Source organism: Mytilus galloprovincialis, chromosome 7 (genome assembly GCF_965363235.1).
Source record: "Mytilus galloprovincialis chromosome 7, xbMytGall1.hap1.1, whole genome shotgun sequence".
Lineage (NCBI taxonomy): Eukaryota > Metazoa > Mollusca > Bivalvia > Mytilida > Mytilidae > Mytilus > Mytilus galloprovincialis.
Window position 1 is genome coordinate 47,840,890 of NC_134844.1, and position 22,438 is coordinate 47,863,327.

General features: G+C 31.2%; 1 protein-coding gene across 1 annotated transcript in view; it reads left to right on the plus strand.

The window, feature by feature from the left end:
* Positions 1–3,300: 3,300 nt before the first annotated feature.
* LOC143083147 (oxysterol-binding protein-related protein 8-like) overlaps positions 3,301–22,438 on the plus strand; it is a 46,051-nt gene continuing 26,913 nt past the window's right edge. Inside the window, exons 1-8 of the mRNA XM_076259384.1 lie at positions 3,301–3,397; positions 9,244–9,314; positions 10,762–10,856; positions 13,963–14,043; positions 15,298–15,486; positions 16,175–16,297; positions 16,815–16,899; positions 17,729–17,920. Of these exons, the coding sequence (XP_076115499.1) occupies positions 9,263–9,314; positions 10,762–10,856; positions 13,963–14,043; positions 15,298–15,486; positions 16,175–16,297; positions 16,815–16,899; positions 17,729–17,920 (817 nt within the window). The 5' untranslated portion in view covers positions 3,301–3,397; positions 9,244–9,262. The remainder of the gene's footprint in view (positions 3,398–9,243; positions 9,315–10,761; positions 10,857–13,962; positions 14,044–15,297; positions 15,487–16,174; positions 16,298–16,814; positions 16,900–17,728; positions 17,921–22,438) is intronic.

Below are 22,438 nucleotides of genomic sequence, written 5' to 3' on the forward strand. Positions count from 1 at the left end.
CGGAGCCTTGGCTCACACCGAACAGAAAGCTATAAAGCCCCCCCCCCTTTCCAAAAAAAAATGACTGTATAAAACCATTCTAACAGGAACACCAGCGGCCTAATCTATATAAAAAAAACGAGGAACGGGAAACATTTATGAACAAACGGCAACTTCTTCGAACATCAGGATCCTTTAAAAAAAATATATCAGAGACTAAAGATATTAAAAAATCATGCATCTAAGACTAAATTATCAATCAATACACATCCAATGGATTTTAGTGTAAAGACGTCATAAAAATCAAAGAAAACCATGACCTTGTGCAATGCCAAGATACAGGTATCGACAGATTGTTTTTCATGAACTGTAATTGATATTTGAAAGTTTTTCAAGGTTTATTTTATCATGCTCTTTTAACAATATGTGTATTATATGGCGCGGAATCAGCCATTTTAAAAAGGGAGGGTTCCCAACCCAGGACTAAGGGGGAGTCCAACTATATGTCCCCATTCAAATGCATTGATCGTCCAGAAAAAGGGGGTCCAACCCCCGGAACCCTTCCCCTGGATCCGCCACTGTTTTATCAAAGTGATTTATTTTAAAAGTTTAAAAGGATTAAAAAAGGATTGAAAACCAAGGATTTGTATAGTACTATACAAATCCTTGTCAAAACCTATATATATATTCTTGTAATATATGTCTCTGATTGCAACATGAGGTTGTTTTTTTTTAACTTTAAGAACAATTTTACTAGATTTATGATGGGGTTGCACTAATGACAGGACGATTACCCGGATAGTGACAGGACGGTTGACCGGATGAGATATAAATAGTCATAACTTTTTTGTTATTCGATAGATTTGTTTAATATTTGTAAACCTGAAAGATATTAAACTATATTTTATGAAAATTAAAAAAAAAAGAGGGAAAATAATTATTTTTGAGCCAAAAAAATTGACCGGACGGTATTCACACTCGCCGATATACGCTATATATATATTCAACTGGCCGACACAAGTGTTCATATATCTTTTGCTTTACAATATTTGACCATGAAACTCAGGAATCTGTGAGATTGAATAATATATTACACAAAAATATAAACTTTATAGTAAAAAAAATCTGCAAAAAAAGTTGACCGGACGGTATTCACATTCGACGATGTACGCGTTGATTATATTGAACTGAGCGACAAAAAAAATGTCAGTCACTGATTGCAATGAAGTAACCCAGTGGGATTTGCCAGTATGGTGGATTTGTCATAAAGGTTTTGGTATTTATCAATTACCCATTTGCCACTGTGAGTAAGAATGTCCTTTTCCATCTTTTCAAAGTATACTACTACCGGTTTTGACCACTTTCTGATTAATTCATCTTTTAATGTCATATACTCTGCTTCAGAGTCAGACCTTAAGAACATCATTACCAATGGTGACTGATTTTGTACCATTATTTATCCACAGATATTGGTCACATTTCCAATCATCTGCACCATTTTGAAACAAATAAACTTCGTTTGCCTTTGGCTTATAAGGGGGAACATTCGATGTACGAGATGTTTCCGGTTTAGTTAAAATATCTACTATTTCTGTTTGATGTAATACATCTGTATGCATATAGACAATAGACCCACTGTCCATTTTGATATTTTGTCTACTAGTAAGTTGTGCTAATATGATGGCTATACAACTTTCTTTAAAAAGACAGGCCTTTAAATAAAACAATATATAGTAGCACTAATATCAATCTATTTACTTTTGTATTTATAAATATATGTTTAACAACTGTCTTTAAAAAGACATGCCTTTAAATAAAGCAATATATATAGTAGCACTATTATCAATCTATCTCTATAGTTCAATAATGAATATATATTGAAAATTGTCTTTAAAAAGACATGCTAAAAGCAAAATAGAGTAGAAATATAATTTGTGCGATCTGAACTGGTTGAAAGTCAGAGCATAAATGACTGAACAATTGAATAGTTATTACTAGGTGAGTTAAATGTTAATCTGAAATCCTGAACTTCATAAAATTTCTTCTTTAATTGGATACTAATTACAAACTGATTATAAGGTAATTCAATTAAATGTATTTGATGTCTCAGGTGTGAAAACTTTATTGACATGTTATTTGGCTTGATTGATGATTACAACAAGTGTCAAAATTAGATTAATTTGATTAAATATCATTACTTCTATTATGCATTGGTGAACTCGCTCACATAAACATTTTGGGCTCATTGTTTTTACTTTAAAGTTTATTTATTTTTCTTATAAAATATTTATTAATCTCACAATTTAATTCATTTCATGGACAGATATATTATAAACTGAATGAAGAGATATTAACACTTGTGTCGATCAGTTCAATATATTTAAATCATAATATCGGCGAATGTTAAATCCGTCAGATCAACTTTTTTTTTGAAGAACAACATTTTACATATTTAATATAAAGTTTATATTTACTTATTGATCTCTCAGATTTCATAATTTCATAAATTTGATAAAATAAAAGAGATATAAACACTTGTGTCTACCAACTTATTATATTTAAGGCATATAACGGACGAATGTTTGTTCCGTCCGGTCAACTTTTTCTGAAGAAAAACATTTTTATTTACTATAAAGTTTATATTTTCATATCAAGTATTTATTGATCTCGTAGATTTCTTAGTTTCGTGTAAAAATATTGTAAAACAAATAAGATATTGACACTTATTTTTATCAGTTCAATATAATTAACGCGTACATTGGCGAATGTGAACACCGTCCGGTCAACTTTTTTTGGAGACAAACTTTTTTTCACTTTAAAGTTTATATTGCCGTATCCAATATTTATTATTCTCACAGATTCCTGAATTTCATGATCAAATATTGTAAAACAATTAAGAGATATCAACACTTGTTGTCGAGGGGTTGAATATATGTATAGCGTATATCGGCGAGTGTGAATACCGTTCGGTCAACTTTTTTGGCTCAAAAATAAATGTTTTCCCTCTTTTTTTTTAATTTTCATAAAAATATAGTTTAGTATCTTTCAGGTCTACAAATATTAAACAAATCTATCGAATAACAAAAAAGTTATGACTATTTATATGTCGTCCGGTCAACCGTCCTGTCACTATCCGGGTAATCGTCCTGTCATTAGTGCTTCCCTTTATGATGCACTTTTTCAAAGCAGTATCTATCTTTCAAGGTGAAAAATATCACAATTATTTCCACGCATTTTGGCATTTTCATGGCTCTTAAATAGAATAACACTTCCACATTTTACAACGCGCCAAATCTCATCGAATACTGGTTCTAATTACTGGTTTTCTCAAAATCTTCCACTAGGTGTCGTCATCGATTTCCTGTTTACAAGCTGTCAAAATCGAGAAAAATCACTTACTTACAACTTATTTTACTTGGTATGCTCGTTTGGGTTACTTCTAATTATAATGCGCAACCTTTAATCATTGACATGTTCATATTTGTTCTCATTTTTATAGAAATTGTAATCTGTCATTGTAGAAAAAAGCTGTGTACAAAATAGACATCCATGAGCAAATGATGAGCTGATGAAGCTAATCATGGCACGAGTTAGTCCAAATAATTATGACATCTTGAAAGGCTATTATATTTGTTTGCTTTGATGCCTTACATCACCAGAAGGCGCCAAAGGAAAAGTTTTAAATAGCCTTCCAAGACGTCATAATTATTTGGACTTGTGCATGGGCACAACTTTCTGCATGCGTTAATAATTTTTTGGTACAGTGGGGTGCTCATTTTCGCCATATCTTTCCATGTTTTCTACAGTTTATGTTCAGGTCTATATGTTTTTGAAGTATACGATATTTCTATATGAAGATAACTTCAAATGCAAAATATTCTTAAGCTTGAAAACGAGTTTGTTTGGAAATAATCATCTGAAAAGTTAGATTTAAGGGTGTTTGCAATTGCCTGATGTTTTGTCAATGGGGGACACATATTCGCCTTTTTGTATATCTATTTAAACCCAAATAACTGCAGCTTTAAACAATATTTTTCAAATCAACTTCTTTACAGATGACAATAGTAGACATTTTAAAGGTGTACAGAACTGAAATTTAGGGCAATCAGTAAAAAATTTACTAAGAAATACTTCTTTGAAATCGTGTTTTTTCATTCAGGAAATTGGCCGAAAATCGTTGTCCGTTTTTCGGTCCTTTGCGGTAAGTGCCGCAATTTTGTTGTAGTTTAAAAAATAACCATATTTGTTATAAAAATCTTAAGTCACCAGCATATTTCTTCCATTTCAGCCATCTTTTGAAGTATTTACACCTCAAAATAGTAAAACGGCGAAATTGTGTCCCCGGCAAATATGCGCACCCCACTCTACACATTTTGTACTTGGCGATCACAATACTTGTTTATAATTCCATTTTTTTTCCATATCATACTAGTTAGATTTGCACATATTTTATATTGTGATTTTGTATAACATTAATTTTGTATGATTACAATTTGTAATGGAATTATAGTTATTTTGTACCATTGCAAATTGTACCAATCCACCTTTAATATAGATATTTGTTCCCATAATTTACTAGATTTCACACAGGTTCCTGTAAAAGTTTGATCGACACAGAAAGACACAATGAACAGATCTGAGAGTACTTGCAGTTATCTGACAGCTAGTTCAAAGCCACTAACACTAGTTTTTTCAGTCCTAACTTTCTTAAATATTTTTAAAGAAAAAAATCTTAGAGTACTGTAAAAAAAAAATGGAAAATGGCCCTAGCCTGCAGTTCAGTGGTACACAATTAAGATTTCAAAAAGTATTGTAGTTGTTTTAAATGACAGAATTCAGTTGAATTTTAGATAACTTACTATCAACTTTAATCGAATGTTTAGATTTAGAAGATGCAGATTTCTTCCCTGGTCCAAATTGAACGCTAAGCTAAGGAAACAAAATTACATTAAACAACAATTGATTTCAATATTGTCAACCTTTCTACATGTTCTAGCTGCTCTTTTTTTCATTTTTTATATGAAGACTATCAAAAGATACCCCCCTAAAAAAAAAAAAAAAAAAATTGAAACAAGGGCCGTCTTTCCCCTCAGAGCTATTCAGCTCTTTGATTTTTATATTATATTTAAATTGAATTTTTTGTTTCACAAAATCAAAAGTTGAAAGATATCCACTGAATATTAAAAAAGTTATTGAAGTTAGAATTAGTCCGACCATAGATTTTAAGGTCCCTTCAGGTCTTTTCATTTCTCGCAATAAAGAATTAGGGAAAACAGCATAAAAAATCATCGAAAGATCAAATTGGAAAATTCATAGAGAAATCGGAAATACTAACTGTAGAAATTTTTTAACATTGTTACACTAAATTCTTAACACTAATGATAAACAATAACCCACTCATATAATGGTTGCCATTACAGGAAAAAGGTAATTAAATTAAAGTATCTTTTAAGACTGGCTAAAACAATACATTGTTACCAAACTTTTCAACAGTATGATGTAGATATTCTAAATGCAGGAAATAGAAAATTTGAAAGAATCTATACATGTACTCTTATTGCATTTTATCTTCATTTTAATATTTTATTCTTACTTTAACGAATAATAACAATACATTATTTCCTGGTTCTCAACAGATTGATTCAAATCTTGACTTTTAAATAAAGGCAGGAAATTAAAAGTTTGAGAACATGAAGGATCATTTGTGACTACTGTCTTTTGTCTTTACTTCAATATTTTATTCCAGTTAATCACTTTCCATGTAGAATTTCTATAACTGTAAGAAAAGAGATTATTTGTAAAAAAATTTAACCCTCATACTTTCAGCATTAACTACATGTAAATGTAATACATTGTATTTTATTTTTATGTTGAAAAGATTTCTAGAATGCTAGATGCACTCTTTATTTAATTGTCATGACTTGCATGATATGGCATTTATGATTTATTACCATCCCCAACTAAATATGTTGTTTTTTTAAAGAAAAAATAATACATGTACACTTATGACGATGGTAATTTAATGTGGTACCTTACACCTGAACTAAAATTAATTTGGCTCGTTTAATTTTCTTAAAATTTTGACAAAGTATTTACTTTGACCCTTTGACAAAAATATAAAAAAATCAAAAAAAAATCGAACCAACCGTTTAATCAGAAAAATTACACTGGTTATATAGCAGTTTGACAAACACTCATTTTGATCATTGAGAAGCTTAATATTCCCTCAAGAACACAACGTCATTAAAACGTTTAGCTGATTTTACAGAGTTATCTCCCTGTAGTGTTAGGTAACCTTAATCCCAAAATTTCAAGAGAACCGTCAACACCATCATGAACATGATGAACAGGACCAAAAAAATAAATATGATAATAAAACATTAATTACAAACAAGGGACTATTTTGTATCTGAAATAATTTTTAATTCTGGAAAATTTAATTTGAAATTTGTAATGAAAACTTGCCAAACGAAATTGGTGTTTGCATGGCTAAGGTTCTTCATTTCTTTATATACAGAAAAACTGATTGATGATTACTTTCTAACCCATGTCATGCATGTATTGCTAATAATTAAAATTCATTTTTTTTTAATTTCGTATTAATTTTTCAAGGTTCAGTTACTTTCACTGATATTTCAGTATGAACTGATCATGATCACTATACACCCCATGCCCCTTAGTCATCATGGTCATGAATGCATGGCTAACCCCCTTTAACTAGGTTAGTTTTCATTATAAATTTTTCAAAATTTGTCCTTGTTTATAGAGAAAACTGAAGAAATTCTACCAAACAGGGGGAATGATCTCAGGTTACCTAGAAGGTTCAGCACCTTTTGGTTCACTTTTGACACCTGTCATATTATTCTTGTCAAAATGATACATTTATATTATATTATGTAAGTCAAAACAACATACCCAAACATGCCAAATGTATGTGCTGTTTCCAAATTATTGATCATCTTTTTACCCCCGTAGATCGACATGATTTATTGTAATTCTTATTCATGTTATTACCTATGTCTTTATCATAACTATACCAATTTTATCTTTTTATGGCCCATCCATCTACGATAGGAGGGGCATTATGTTTCCTGGTCTGTTCATCCATTCGTCCATCTGTTCTTTCGTTCGTCTGTCTGTCTCTCTTCAGGTTAAAGTTTTTGGTTGAGGTAGTTTTTGATGAAGTTTAAGTTCAATTAACTTTAAATTTAGTACACATGTTCACTATGCTATGATCTTTCTAATTTTAATGCCAAATTAGAGTTTTTACCCCAATTTCACATTCCACTGAACTTAGAAAATGATAATGCAAGTGGGGCATCCATGTACTATGAACACATTCGTGTTAATTGAAGAAATAATCCTTTCTTGGCACATACATTTTTTGTATTTGGTAAAGTCTTAGTTAGCTTTTAAAATCAAAAGTAACTTCATATGCTGTTCTTACCATCCCGTTAGTTAATAAAAATACATCTCAGTCTCCTCCCTCTGTTCCGTCTTTTCCCTTCAAATTATATGGTCCTTGTTTTATATCTTACTCAAATATGTGCCAAACAAATGGTTTGATGCTAGTTAAAAGCTCAACAACCATTTAGTTTTGTGTGTCCCACCAAGGTCATTATGTTTTCAATCTGTACATCCCTTCATCCATCTGTTTGTTTCTCTTCCCCACTGCATGTAAAAGTTTTTGTTCAAGTTAGTTTTTGATTAAGTTAAAGTACAATCAACTTGAAACTTGTTCCCTGTGGTATGCGGTGCATTATGTTTGCACGCAAAAATCAATACATTTGCACGCATTTTTTTGGCAGGTAAACTGAGGTAAAGTCAGGTAAAATACAGGTTATAATATTATTTATTTATTAATTTGTTCAATTATTTACAAGTGTCAGTACCCCTTCCATTAGTCTAAGTCTCATGAGGCAGGGGAAAAAAAAAAGATAAAGCTGGATATTTTTTTTTGGTTTCAAATACAATTCAACAAGTCAAAGGTGTATGCAAAATTTTAAGAAAATCTGTGACATAGCCCATTTATTGTAACTTGACCTTAAGCTTTAATGGAGTTTATACCTGGTTTTAGAATTCAATATGAACAATATATAATTTGAATCAATAAACTTTTTTCAAAATTAATAATTGATAGTCATATCCATTATGAAAATACCAAAAAAATATAGTCATTTATAATTTGATATAATATTTATTTATATTTTTACCTGAGATTACCTGTAAAATGAATGCGAGCAAATGTAATCAAAAGCTGCACGCAAACGTAAAACATGTTAATCCCCAAATGCGTGCTAACGTAGTGCGCCCATGATATGACCTTTCTAATTTTAATGACAAATGAGTTTTTAGCCCAATTTCCACTGATCATAGAAACTGATTGTGTGATTGATTGGGGCATCCATGTACATTTACTTTGGGACACATTCTTGTTACTAAGGATTTTAATGTTTATAGAGCTTGATCCTTTTGATATACAGATATACATGTACTAGTATATATTATATACAAGTGACTAGATGTCTTTCAAATATTTATTTCAAAGCTACATTGTAGGTTGCATTAAATATGCATATATACTCTGCTTCTCCTTTTGATTTTGAATGTGATATACATGATACAAGGATACATATTGCTATTGACCTGTTTAAAGGTGTACAGATAGGACTCTCATTTTGATAAGGTGTAAATGATAAATTATGCATTATTTAATTATCATGATTAAACAGTTATTCCCAGCTTTCACAGTACACCATGTTCACAATGGATTACAAATTGTTAGTTGTAAAAATTTTATAGTTTATAAAATCAATACAGACATTAGATGGTTGATTTAAGATTTCACACTTTGTCATTTTATGTACATGATGTAGGGTTATAGTGGTCAAATTTTACATTTTTTTGTGGCATGTACACACAAATAAAGAGGGGATAAGCTTAAGGAAAAAAAATACTAATAAATGTTTGGATTTAAAATTATTTTTTATTAATTGTAGCCAGGAAGGAAACACTTACGATAGTTATGATAAAATGTCTATACCAAGTTAGGAATATGACAGTTATTTTCTAGGGGTTGATATGATAGCTTTAAGTTTTAATAGTTTTTACGGACTTCCCCCTTTTTGTTATTACATTTTTAATGATATATATACATGTATGTATGACATAACTGGGATTTTTAATTATTTAAGACAAGAGGCATATGAAACATATTGTATTTTTTTTAATATATTAACTAAATTAGATTCATTTATATTTCAGTGAATGAAGACCACAAAGTATGCCTCGTCATGGTAGCACTGGTGACGCGGGTGGCAAAAATTCTGTAAATGGTAAGTTGTCTTTAAAAGCTAATGCAGATTTAGGGGGTGGGGATGGGGATGGGGGGTGGGTTTGTCTGGTGCATTTTTCTTGGCTGATTATATAGGGAAGCACTGAAGCATGGCTGAATTAGCCCCTCTCTTACACAGTCAGTTCCAAGATTTTTAACTGGATTTTTGTGACAAAAATATTGGTTATTGATTTGGGTATGTATGGCGGGCAGCTGGTGGGGTGGTCGGTCAGGCGACAGCCAAATGTTGTCCGTACTCATGAACCGTTCAACCAAAGCTTTTAAAATTTTAAAGTATGTTGTTGCTGACAACAAAATGGAAGTCAAGTTCAATAATGACGATTTTGACTTTTACGGTTCTGGAGTTATGAATCTTGAAAGATTGAAAAATGCCATTTTCTGTCCTGTCCGTGCAGTAACTCATGAACCGTTCAACCAGTACTGTCAGTGCATTAATTTAAACATATTTATTTATAGTGGATTGGGAAACAAGTTTTTCAACTTATATTAATCCCTTTCCACTTTGCGGGTGCGAGTGCTGCCTTGTAGCGACATAAGCCTACTCTTTTTCGAAATCTACAAGGGTGTCTTTTACGTGCAAGAGATATGGCTCTCTCTTAACATGGGTCAGCCATTTATCCTCCCCTTCCGACGATCTTTTAACCTTTCCTCAAGACCTTACTCGCAAATTGTGTCAAAGGAGAGCCAAAAAATTGAGTCCCTAAAATTTTCATCCTGGAACGGGAAGCAAACCAGGAACCTTTGTTCAAATATGTTGTTACTGATGACAAAATTGAGATCAAGTTTAGTAATGGAGATTTTCACTTTTTCTGTTCAGGAGTTATGGTTCTTGAAAGATTGAAAAATTGTGTTATCAGTTACATGTATGTTGTTGCATTTACTCATGAACCGTGCAACCAAAGCTTTTCATATTTTAATATGTTGTTACTGATGACAAAATGGATGTCAGTTTTGATATTGATGAATTTCACTTATTTAATTTAAACCGTGCATCCATTATGGTTGTTGTGATATTGAAAAATGCCAGGACACAAAATAAATATATATATTAATAAATCTGGTTTGCTGTTGCTCTGATAGCCTCTTGTTATTGAATAAGGTATACGAAATATTTTGGCAGTTATTATTTTGGCGAATTCAAAACTAATATCAGTACCTTTGCACGTACACTTTTGAATTGGTGGAAATTATTTTCGCGATTTTCTTGTAACCACGAAAACAAGGCAAAATTTACATCTTGCCAAAATAACCCGCTATACGGTATTGACAGTTCTCAATCTGATTTAATGGTAAATTTAAAATGCATGATAAAGGGGAGAAATGAGGATATTCAAATTATTTTAATGACCTCTTGGTGAATTACATGTTCTCTTATGTATTATTATCTCTTTATGATAACTATCAAAATAAACACATTTTGTTTTCAGGCACGGGTGAAGACAACCATTCCCTAGAACCATCTGTCGGTATACCACAGTCGATATCCTCTCCTGTATTTTCTCCTACCAGAACAAGAGCTAGTGTAAGTGTATGTTATACATAGTAATAAGTCCACTTAATCATTTCTCTTTAATAGCAGGATAAAAAATAGTGTCAGTACATAATTAGTATGGAGTTAGTTCCCTTTTTCACCATTGTCTTGTGACATAGAAAGTATAACATTACTTATCTTCAATATTGAAGAATTGCCTCAGTGGTTGAGCAGTATGATAATGTATATCATACATGAAATTTTCGTTTCTGTTCTCTAACTTTTGTTTGCCTCAACAAAATACTGTATAGCGGGCTATTTTCGCACGTGAAAATTTCACGATATTTACTGAATAAATTATACAAAATATTTTGATGGATATTATATTGGCAGATTCAAAACTTTTATCTATACATTTGCGTGTACACTTTTATTTGGCGGAATTTATTTAGGTGATTTTTTTCTACCCTGCGAAACTAACCCGCTATAAGGTAATTTGACACTTATACACAATGCTTATTACCAGAATACCCATCAAGTTGGAAAGGAGTAATTTCAGTAAGGGCCAAATCCGATTATAAAGTTCAATGTAACAATATGAAAAATGTTTTGATTTTAAGACATGTGAGAAAGGTAAACAGAACTATTTCTATCCAAGTTTTATTCTAAAACGTTTTTACACCCAAATAGGTCTAGATAAGAGATTTTGGCAAAATTTGACAAAATGGGTTGAATTTCAACCACATTAATTAAGGACCAGGAAACATGGAGCGCAGGCATCAACAAACTTAATATTCAAGTTAGACATTTAAAATGTCTTTACAAACATTGTTTTAAAAGTTCTTTTGATGTCAACGTATGCGCTCTGTTTCCTGACTGTTAATCAATAGAAATTTACACATTTTTATTGACATTTTCGTGGAAATCAAAATAAGTACAATTTGTGACTTCATAAGTTAAACACAGGAACGTCAATTTTCAACAAAAGGGCTTATTTCCGATCAAGTCACTAAGCTCTGATTCATTGTGATATTATTGGTCAATAACTCCTAATTTGAAATTTAAGCTAAAAAGGGAGGCTATTTTAGGACCGAACCTACTCCTTTAGTGGTGTCATTTCTGTCGTTCTAGGGTTATGTTCCTTTACAAAAGGAAAAATTGCTGGATTTTTGTTTCCTTTCTCTAACTTTAGTTTGCCTCAACCAAATGTTATGAAACATATACACAATGCTTATTACCACAAAACTCAGATCAAGCACACATTTTAGTAGCATGTTACATGCTAGCAGGGGCATCATCTGCAGCCCATGGACACATTCCTCATTAAGTTATATATGATTAAATATACTTCATATTTCAGGACTTTACTGATCAAGGTACTTGGCTTTTTGCAGTCTACATTTACAGACAGTCTCATATAAATTTTATTGACATGATAAATGCATCAACCGTTGGAATTGTTATAAAACTTGGATAGAAGCTAATCTTTGAGATCAAGAAAAAGCATCTGAAGAAAAAAGTTAAATTAAATTGAAAAAAGATTTTGTATTTTACTTATGAATGGATTTATGCATACAGTCACCATTATATACTTTTACAGTGAGACCAGCATTCGTAGGCAGAACATTTTTATTTTCAGATTTTCTTTACTTGGAGTTCTATACAGGAATGTTTAAAAGTATTATTTTATTTTGCTTACCATTGATTGGCGTTACTTTGGAGTTGCATATGTTATTTTCTATTTTTCTGTTTGTTTGTTTTGTGCTCATTTAAATAATACCATTCACCTGTTTTATATGGTATATATACGTAACATTAAGCCATTTTAGATTATTTTGATTTATAACAACTTTTTGCTTTTGATTTAAAAACATACTTGCCAACCTCTGACAATGGGAAATCATGTCATGACATGACATGATATGTCAAAAAGCGTGTGAAAACAAGTGACGCAGATGCGGACCTTTTGATATTAATGTAGTAATGTTCATAATTTCACATACAAATTTGTTAATATAAAAAAAAAATATATATTCTACTGTTAACTTTTATTGTTAAGCACCACCACTAAGCACGTATTCAAAACAACTGCCAGTTTCAAGTTTAGTTACATTTATTTGATAGCAGCACACAATATAAATGTAACATAGTCAAGTTCTGATCAGAATTCAGTGTCAATTTCTTTATATAAATTGAAAATGCTCTCCAACAGTAGGAATTGATATTTGACTGAATTTTCTTTATATAAATTGAAAATGCTCTCCAACAGTAGGAATTGATATTTGACTGAATTCATGTAGGTTCATCAAGATTTGAAAGAATGTCATAATGTCTTTTTTTCGGCAATGTAAAATGTCATCTATTATCTCTGCCATTGCTCCCATTGCTATTGCCTGGTAAAAACTGGGTAGTTCATCAGAAGATAGCTGGTACTATGAGAGCTGATCCAACAGTTCTATGATATTTTCATCCCCATGGCCTGTAGAAATCTGTTGGCTAGATTTTAAACTGAAATTGAAAAAGAAAAATGTTGTATAAATTTGATTTCCATTAGATAAACATGTTTAATGCTTATTCAAAAAGCTACATTGTATATCTCCTCTCACATGGATTGTTTTTTATCATTGCAACATAGAATGCACAAACTATGCATTACTTGTCACTTGATCATTTAAACTCGAACTCCAAAATATAATTAATAAGTTTTGAATCTTGCCATACACATCGTTTTGGCTTAACAATCTGCGCTTTAGACGAAGGTACAGGCCCTTAAATTAAATTTTTTTACCTGAAACAAGTTTCATTACATGTATAACATGTACAACAAATGTATTACTGTAAATTCAGAAATTATTGTGTGCAATTATTATTGCAATTTTTCAAGAGTGGACAATAAGGCTAGTTTAGGTATCCTGATTTCGACTAAAAACTGCATACAGATCTATGTTTCAGTTATAGAAATGCAAGCTCTTATTTTTGCGATACCCATCCAATCGCATTATTTGAAATGTTAAAAACCTGGCAATAATTTTTGAACAGTAACACTTATGAATAAAAGTCTAAAATATCAGGTTTGTTTTTATCGTGTTACAAATTAAGTAGATAAGTCTTCAAAGACTTTTCAGGTTTTTTTTCTAATTTAGCTTTTTTATTTCAGTCAGAGTCCAAGTTGTCTCAGGGGTCCCAAGATAAAACTGGTAACAGCTCATCTAAATTGTTAAAGAAAGAATCTTTGAAGGTAAATAACATGAATGTAGACTCGTTATTCATGGAATACTAATTTTGATTTTCAGCAAAGTACAAAATACCTGCAGGATTAGATACAAACTTTGCAAAAACCTCACAGTCAAGTTTCAACGAATTTCCTCAATCTTCTAAAAATATATACTAAGAAAAATAAATAATCCACAAGAGACACTAACTGTCTTAAAAGACACAAAATTAGAAGTGAATTTATAGCGCACAACAATATTTATGTAGAATAGATTTAAAGAATCAAATACTGTAAACCAACTTATTTTAGCGGATACTTTATTTTGCATTTAGCCCTTTCTAGCCTATTACGTGGCAATTTAATTTGCCGATTCTCAAGTTTATTTGATGTACATGTAGTCAACAAAGGAAAATCCAAGTTTTACAAATCCAGGGTGATTCATATTCGTGATATTTTTCTACTGGCGAAAAATAAATCGCTCATAAAAATTAATTGATTTACAGTATAAAGAAATATCAAAAACTTACCTGAACAATATTAATTGTATACATCCTTATTCTTTCTTCTATTGGTTAAATATTGTTTCATTTGTAGGTAAATCACATTCTCTTATACAGTGGATTCATTTATAGTCGTGGGTATCAATTTTCGTGGATTGCTGAAAACTTGCATTTTCGTGGATTTCGTGGTTTTGTCAATCTCTGTATACAAAGCCTATTGAAAATATGTTATTCGGTGAACATTTGAATTTGTGATTCAACTCTACCTACGAAACCCACGAAAAATTGGTATCCCACGAATAATAATGAATCTACAGTAGTAATGTTGAATGATCTGTTTGTCAATATTATGCATACAAATAATGTTGTCAAAATTCTTAGCATCTATTTTTGCTAATATTAAAAAGAAGATGTGATATGAGTGCCAATTAGACAGTCCTTCACAAGAGACCAAATGACACAGAAATTAACAACTATAGGTCACTGTACACCCTCCAACAATGAGCAAAGATCATATCTGTAGAAGACCTTGAAATGACAATTGTAAAACAGCTCAAAATAGAAAACAATCTGGCTTATTATTTTTGTACAAAATAATGAAAGAAATACAAATATGTCCCACAGCAACAAATGACAACCACAGAAGCCTATTCTGTCTCAAATTTTGCAACGATAAAATCTACATAAATATTTCTAAACTAATACTTATTATTTTTGTTAACTGTGCAAATGTAATAAAATATATCATTTTATGTGTCCTACTATGCTATTTATAAAGGTGCAAAAGAAATACTATAGGAACCAAAAGAAACAAGCGACCAAAGAATTGCTGAGTACATTAAAAGATGCTTCTGTCATTGTGTTGGCTGATTGGCTTAAAGTGAGGGGGACATTAAAAGGTTGGACCAAATTATGGTGTGTGATTAAACCAGGTCTGCTTGTCTTGTACAAAAGTGAAAAACAAAAGGTAAGGAAAGACATGAAAGATAATTTTATAGTTGAGCAATAAAAGAGGTGGAGACAGGAACTTTTTCAGGACGTTGGTGTGATTTCCAATAAGACAACATACCACCAAAGATCAAAATTATCAAATGATATAAAATTTAACAACTATTGGTCACTATACACTCTTCAACAATTAGCATAATAAGACCTTTAAATTGCATATTCCCCTCAGATTATATAATATCCCATGCATGGCATTTGGGCTTTTCAATAAAAAGTAATGTTTCACTTGACTCTTACCTGCTTACAGTGAGGGCAATTTCTGGCCTCAAAATGTATGTCCTCTTCAGACAAAATGCAGTCAATAGCCTATAAGAGATGAAACAAATCTGGGAAATTTCAACAAAAATATAGTTCAGAAATGTCATTTGTACTTGCAAAGTGAGGTATCTTTATTATGTGAATGTATTATTTAAATGACTTTTATTTACTGTGGATTCATTATTATTTGTTGGATACCAATTTTCATGGCTATTGGTGCCACAAATTCAAATGTTCAATGAATAGCATATATTCAATGGGCTTTGTATACAGAGATCGGCAAACCCACGAAATCAAATATCCACGTAAGTGCAAGTTTTCAACAATCCACAAAAATTGATACCCACGAAAATAAATGAATCCACTGTAGTTTTCTAATTCTATTTCAGAGTAGTCACTGGGTTGGTACTGTACTGCTGAATACGTGTAGACTGATAGAGAGGCCGTCAAAGAAAGATGGATTCTGTTTTAAATTATTTCATCCTCTGGATCAATCGATTTGGGCTACTAAGGTGCAGTGTTATAAAACTATGGTGGCCGGTCAAGACCATTTCGGGTTTTCGCCCTTCATATTCTTTGGGGCCAAAATATGAAATCGTGAAGTCAAAAAGGCTAGGTCGAAAAGGCAAAGTTGAAAAGGCAAAATATTTGTTCTTTCCGATGTCGCGTTTGCCACTTCATTATTTCGCCTCTTCTTGATTTCCCTTTACGCGTTTTCACGATGTACATGTTATTATAACACAACATTTTAAATATAATTGGAGACAAGACTACAGAGTATAAGTCATTCAAATGATTGTCATATAAATTTCTTATCTGTGGTTTACTTTAAATATTTTCTATTATGACTAAAAGTATTATCGAAACAACTACATAGAGAGCTAAGAATTTTGTTTTTAACATTTCCTTTTATGATTTTAATGTGCTACAGCACTTTATAAAAACATAATAAGATGTAAACTTAGTATTACAAATTCTTCCTGTAAAATATGCATTTTCCAATTATCACCATTATTTGTTTATTTTCAGGGACCAAAAGGGGAGACAATAGGTGCAATAGTTCAACCACTGCCATATTCCTACTTGATATGTAGGGCTTTGTCTGAAGCAGCAGGTAAAGGTTAACAATTGGTGCTATAGTACATCTTTGTGTCATATTTATTTGTGATGCATTGGGCTTTCTCTGAGTTTATTTTTAAAGATTTATGTGGTATAGTAAAAACTACAATCCTATTCATTATTAAATTGATATTGCATATGTTTTCATTTTCATGGTTCATTGGTCAATGTTTATATTTCTTGATTGTCTGTTTCTAAGAAATATAAGCAAAAAGTCAACTATATTTAGTGTATTGAATGATTGTATAAAAGGTGTACATGTCTGTCTGGCATGTTTCATCTGACCTTGACCTCATTTTCATGGTTCATTGGTAAATGTTTAGTTTTCTTGGTTAAGTCTGTTTCTTAGAAAATATAACAATAGGTGAAATATATTTAGTGTATTGAAATTGAATGTTTGTAAGATGTACATGTATTTCTCAATTGGTTTATCTGACCTTGAAATCAACTCTTTTGATCATGATAAGTTTATGTGATAGTTGTAGTAAAGCTCATATTAAGGACTATCAACATTATATCAATGGTTAGTATGGAAGGCAAGACATTTCAGCGAGTGCAATCTTGTTAAGCCTTGTGTAAGGGGAGATAACTGTTGCTATTTAATTACCTCTAAAATTGAGCATGGAAATGGGGAACATGTCAAAGAGACAACAACCAGACAATAGAACAGACAACAGCAGAAGGTCACCAAAAGGTCTTTAATGCAGCAAGAAACTCCAGGACCGTGAGGCATCCTTCAGCCTCTGCCTATATAATTTTTGTCTCGCCTCTACAAGTTGGAGTATGCTTATGACAGCAATGCATATATTCTTGTTTAATTTTAGGTAAATGCTGGATGGATGCACTGGAACTATCATTAAAATGTACAAATCTGTTAATGAGGTCAATGAAAAAAGACGTTGACCTTGATACATCACAAGACAGTCAGCCTGATGCTGATTTAAACTTTGACAGTAACCAACAGCTCAGCGAGAATTTGAATGAAAGTGATTGTGAAAAACATTTTGAGGACCAAGGTATAGATGATAAGGATATTTTTTTTTAAAATTTTTAGGACTAATGATATTAATTAAAGGGTATTTATACCCTTTTACAGATTTACAGAATATTTTACAGTTCCTATATAGCTGAAATAACGTATTACAACTATGCTCTGAGTTGTATCTGTGTGATATTGAAAATTGTAAAAAATAACAAATTAAAATTGCTGTAATTAACCAGTCTAACAAGTCATGCATATGTTCCAGTACACACTGTTCAGAGTATAATAATTATTTGCTGACTCTAAAAAAAATCTGTGTCATCCAAAAAATGGTGTTGTAATTTTTTTTTTACTTTCTGGTATTTTTGTTACCATATGGTCAGTATTTTAGCATGGAAACCTCAATGCTAGTTTAATGTTAGGACCTGTTAACATGTATGCAGTATTGATTTTGTGTGTTGATGCTGATAAAAAATAAATTGCAACATTAAAGACTGTACATTGTTAAAATCATCAATCATGAAAGGCTGGGAAATTTAGTTGGTAGAGGTGTTTCGAGCTGTAAGAATCACTAGTTTAACACAAAATTAAAAAGGATAAATAAAATATAAATCCAGTTTTATTGAATAAAAGATTAAGGAAAGATAAATAATATATAAGTTCAAAGTTTTATTGAATAAAAGATTAAGAAAAGAATGAAAGACAAAATCTATTGTCACATGTTAAAGTTTCTGAATTTTTCATCTTTAGAATCTGTTTTTGGTGAGTTCATTTAAAATGATAATTCCTTTTTCCTCTGGCTTATTCAAATTCCTGTTATGGGCCATCAATCTTGCCAGGCTTTCAGAAATTTTCTTTTGATCATGCTATTGGGTATTTCTCACATAAACATGGATTCATTTTAATCTTTATCAATATTATGTTGTTGAATGGCAGAGGAATAAATTCTTTGCCTCTGCATGATTTTTAGTTTGCCTGCCTGGTATGGCATGTAATCACACTAAATATTGCTTACTAACTTAAGTTATTCAGAATGAATTATTCAGAACAGCTAGTTAGCATGATTGATTCCCTTCTTTCAGTTTATGTGAATTTCTGCTCTTGGTAAAGAAGTTTCCCCCTTATATGAGAGAAATTTTTGAAAGGTTTTGGATATTTTATATGATTTTTATAATGACTGAAAATTATGATTAATTTAATGGGAAATTTTATTTTTCTTGATATAATTCTTTTTGACGGCTTATGAAAATTAATAGTCATATATGAGCCAGTCCATGCGATAAGGTACAAAAACGAAAATTTTATGAAATTCTTAAAAGTGTGCATAATTATTGGTAGAAGACTTGTGATTTATAGAACACATTTACTTTTCCTCATATCCTTAAGCTGTGAGCTACATGCACCTGCAAGTGTTGAGACCCCCCCCCCTTTAAGTTTTATCAAGATTTTTAATGAATTATTTCATATATTTCAATCATTTTCAAAGTACAGTTTAAATGGCTTGATTTGCCAATTGATAATGTTAACCCCGGTAGCAGTGGGGATAAGGCTCTCGCTTACGATGCTGATATCAATGTAATGAGACTGGGCAACGGTTAGAATCCCGTGCAACAACTGTTGATTTATATAATATTGAATAACTTAACTTAACTTAAATTTCAATTTCCTAAACACAAGAGGTCATAGTTTTTGTATTTTCCCTCATGTTTTAATGTTGTCTTACTTTTCTTAAACCGGTAAAACGGAAGAAAATTATTGACTTTTGTCTCTGTAGTGTCGTAAAATTTTAAGTTTCTGGTCGGTATAGCATTAGTCCGGGGAACAAATGATTTTACACTTGCTCAAATACCAAAAATTCAGATATTTCTACGTCTTTTGCTGTTTTAATTGACAAATTCGTGATAGAATTGACAATCTTATGAATGTTTACATTAATGTAATTTTTTTCCGATAAAATCGTTTTTCAAAAATATTATAACAAACTTTGATAACGTGTCCTGTAAAGTTTATCAAAAGGACTTTTTGTACCTTTTTGCATGGACTGGCTCATATATATATCAAGTTTTTGCGTCGTATAATGCTATCATGTTGTTGTCGTCCGAAGAAGCATTTAGTTTCCGGACAAAAACTTCAGTTTTAGTGAATGGATATTTATAAATTTTTACCAGAAGGTTCAATACCACTGTTTGTTTTGTGTGAGAAACCCATATTATGTCAAAAATTTTATCACAATCCAAATTCAGAGCTGTATCAAGCTTGAATGTAACATGTCCATACTTGCCCCAACTGTTCAGGGTTCGACCGCTGAGGTCATATAAAGCTGCAGCCTGTGGAGCACCTGGTTTAAGTATTTTGCCAAATTTATTTTGAAAAGTAAAAAAGCCATTTTGTAGTTTCAAAAAGTTTGGACTTGTTTAAAATTTAAGAAGATTTAAAAATAAAATGAAAATTGAGTTAAAAATGTGATTCTTCAGATTGTTCTGATCATTGAAAAATTAAAACTATTATCACTGTATCAGTTATGAAAAATTGATGAAATATAGGTTCAAAAATATTTCCACTGTATATGATAAATGAAATAAGTAAAAAATATCTTTATCATTCACTTAGTGAGACCTTGACCTTGCAGCTTTTTTGGCATCTTGTCTATCACATTGTCCAACACTGATATATATATATATACTGTCACACAATCAATTCCTGTCAATTTTTTACAACATGTTTCAAATAGTTATCCACTGAATAAGCATCGTTAGTTGTCTGAGAATCTTCTAATTTCATTTTATGATATGAACAATGAATGCCTATAGATTTTTAAATTCTAAAACAACAAATTGTTCAGGTATTTTAATAATGAACAGTATCAATAGTGACCCTAAACAAAAAGTGTACAGTTGATTCAGTTGAGTATTACACAGTAAAGTACAATTATTGAATGATAGATTTATGCTAGCACATATACTATATTTACTGTAAATACATTATTATTTGTTGTATACAAATTTTGTGCTGTTCGTGGTCATATACAGTTGAACCTAAAATTAAATGTAAATGTTTAAACAAATTTCATATTTGTTTTTGCTTGTATGTAGAGTTGATATGAAAATCAAATTTAATAAAATGAATCCACATTATGCATAATAAGTAATTTTACATTTTGTTTGTTGTCTGTAGCAAAGGAATGCATATATATCATATATATATAGAGAAGATTTAATTTAGAATGAGATTTGGTGTTTATCAGACAGAATAACATTTTGTATAAAAAAAAATGCCATTAGTTTTTTGTCGAGCCTTCGACTTTAGTCGAAAAAGTGAGACATAGTGATCCTACATTCCGTCGTCGGCGGCGTCCACAAATATTCACTCTGTGGTTAAAGTTTTTGAAATCTTAATAACTTTCTTAAACTACACTGGATTTCTACCAAACTTGGACAGAAGCTTGTTTATGATCATAAGATAGTATCCAGAAGTAAGTTTTGTAAAAATAAAATTCAATTTTTGTCGTATTTTACTTATAAATGGACTTAGTTTTTCTGCGGGAAATCATTACTTTCAGTCTGTTGTAAAAGTTTTTAAAATTTTAATAACTTTCTTAAACTATCCTGAGTTTGTACCAAACTTGGACAGAAGCTTGTTTATGATCATAAGATAGTATCCAGAACTAAATTTTGTAAAAGATTAAATCCATTTTTTCGGTATTTTACTTTTAAATGGACTTAGATTTTCTGCCAGGAAACAACACATTCACTCTGTGGTAATAGCTTTCTTATACTATTTTTAATTTGTACCAAACCTGGACAGAAGCTTGTTTATGATCAAAAGCTAGTATCTAGAAGGGAATTTTGTTCAAATTTTGTACCTGTGTATTTTTCTTATAAATGGACTTAGTTTTTCTTCTAGTTAACATTACATACAGTCTGCAGTTAAAATTTGAATAACATTTATTAGATTCATAAACTATCCTGGATTTTTACCAAACTTTGGATAGAAGCTTATCGAAAGGAATATTTTTATTGATATTTAACCGGATTTTTGTGACAAAAATGTCGGTTATTGATTTGGGGATGTACGGCGGGCGGGCGGGCAGGAGGGCAGGAGGGCGGCAATCAAATGTTGTCCGTGCATTAACTCATGAACCGTTCAACCAAAACTTTTAAAATTTTAATATGTTGTTACTGACAACTAAATGAAGGTCAAGTTCAATAATGGCGATTTTGACTTTTACCGTTCAGGAGTTAAGGTTCTTGAAAGATTGAAAAATGGTTTTTCCAGTCGTGTCCGTGTATTTAAGCATGAACTGTTCTACCAAAGCTTCCCAAATTTTATTATGTTGTTACTGATGACAAAATGGAGGTCAAGTTCAATAATGACGATTTTGACTTTTACCGTTCAGGAGTTATGGTTCTTGAAAGATTGAAAAATGGCGTTTCCAGTCGTGTCCGTGTATTTACACATGAACTGTTCTACCAAAGCTTCCCAAATTTTAATATGTTGTTACTGATGACAAAATGGAGGTCAAGTTCAATAATGAGGATTTTTACTTTTACCG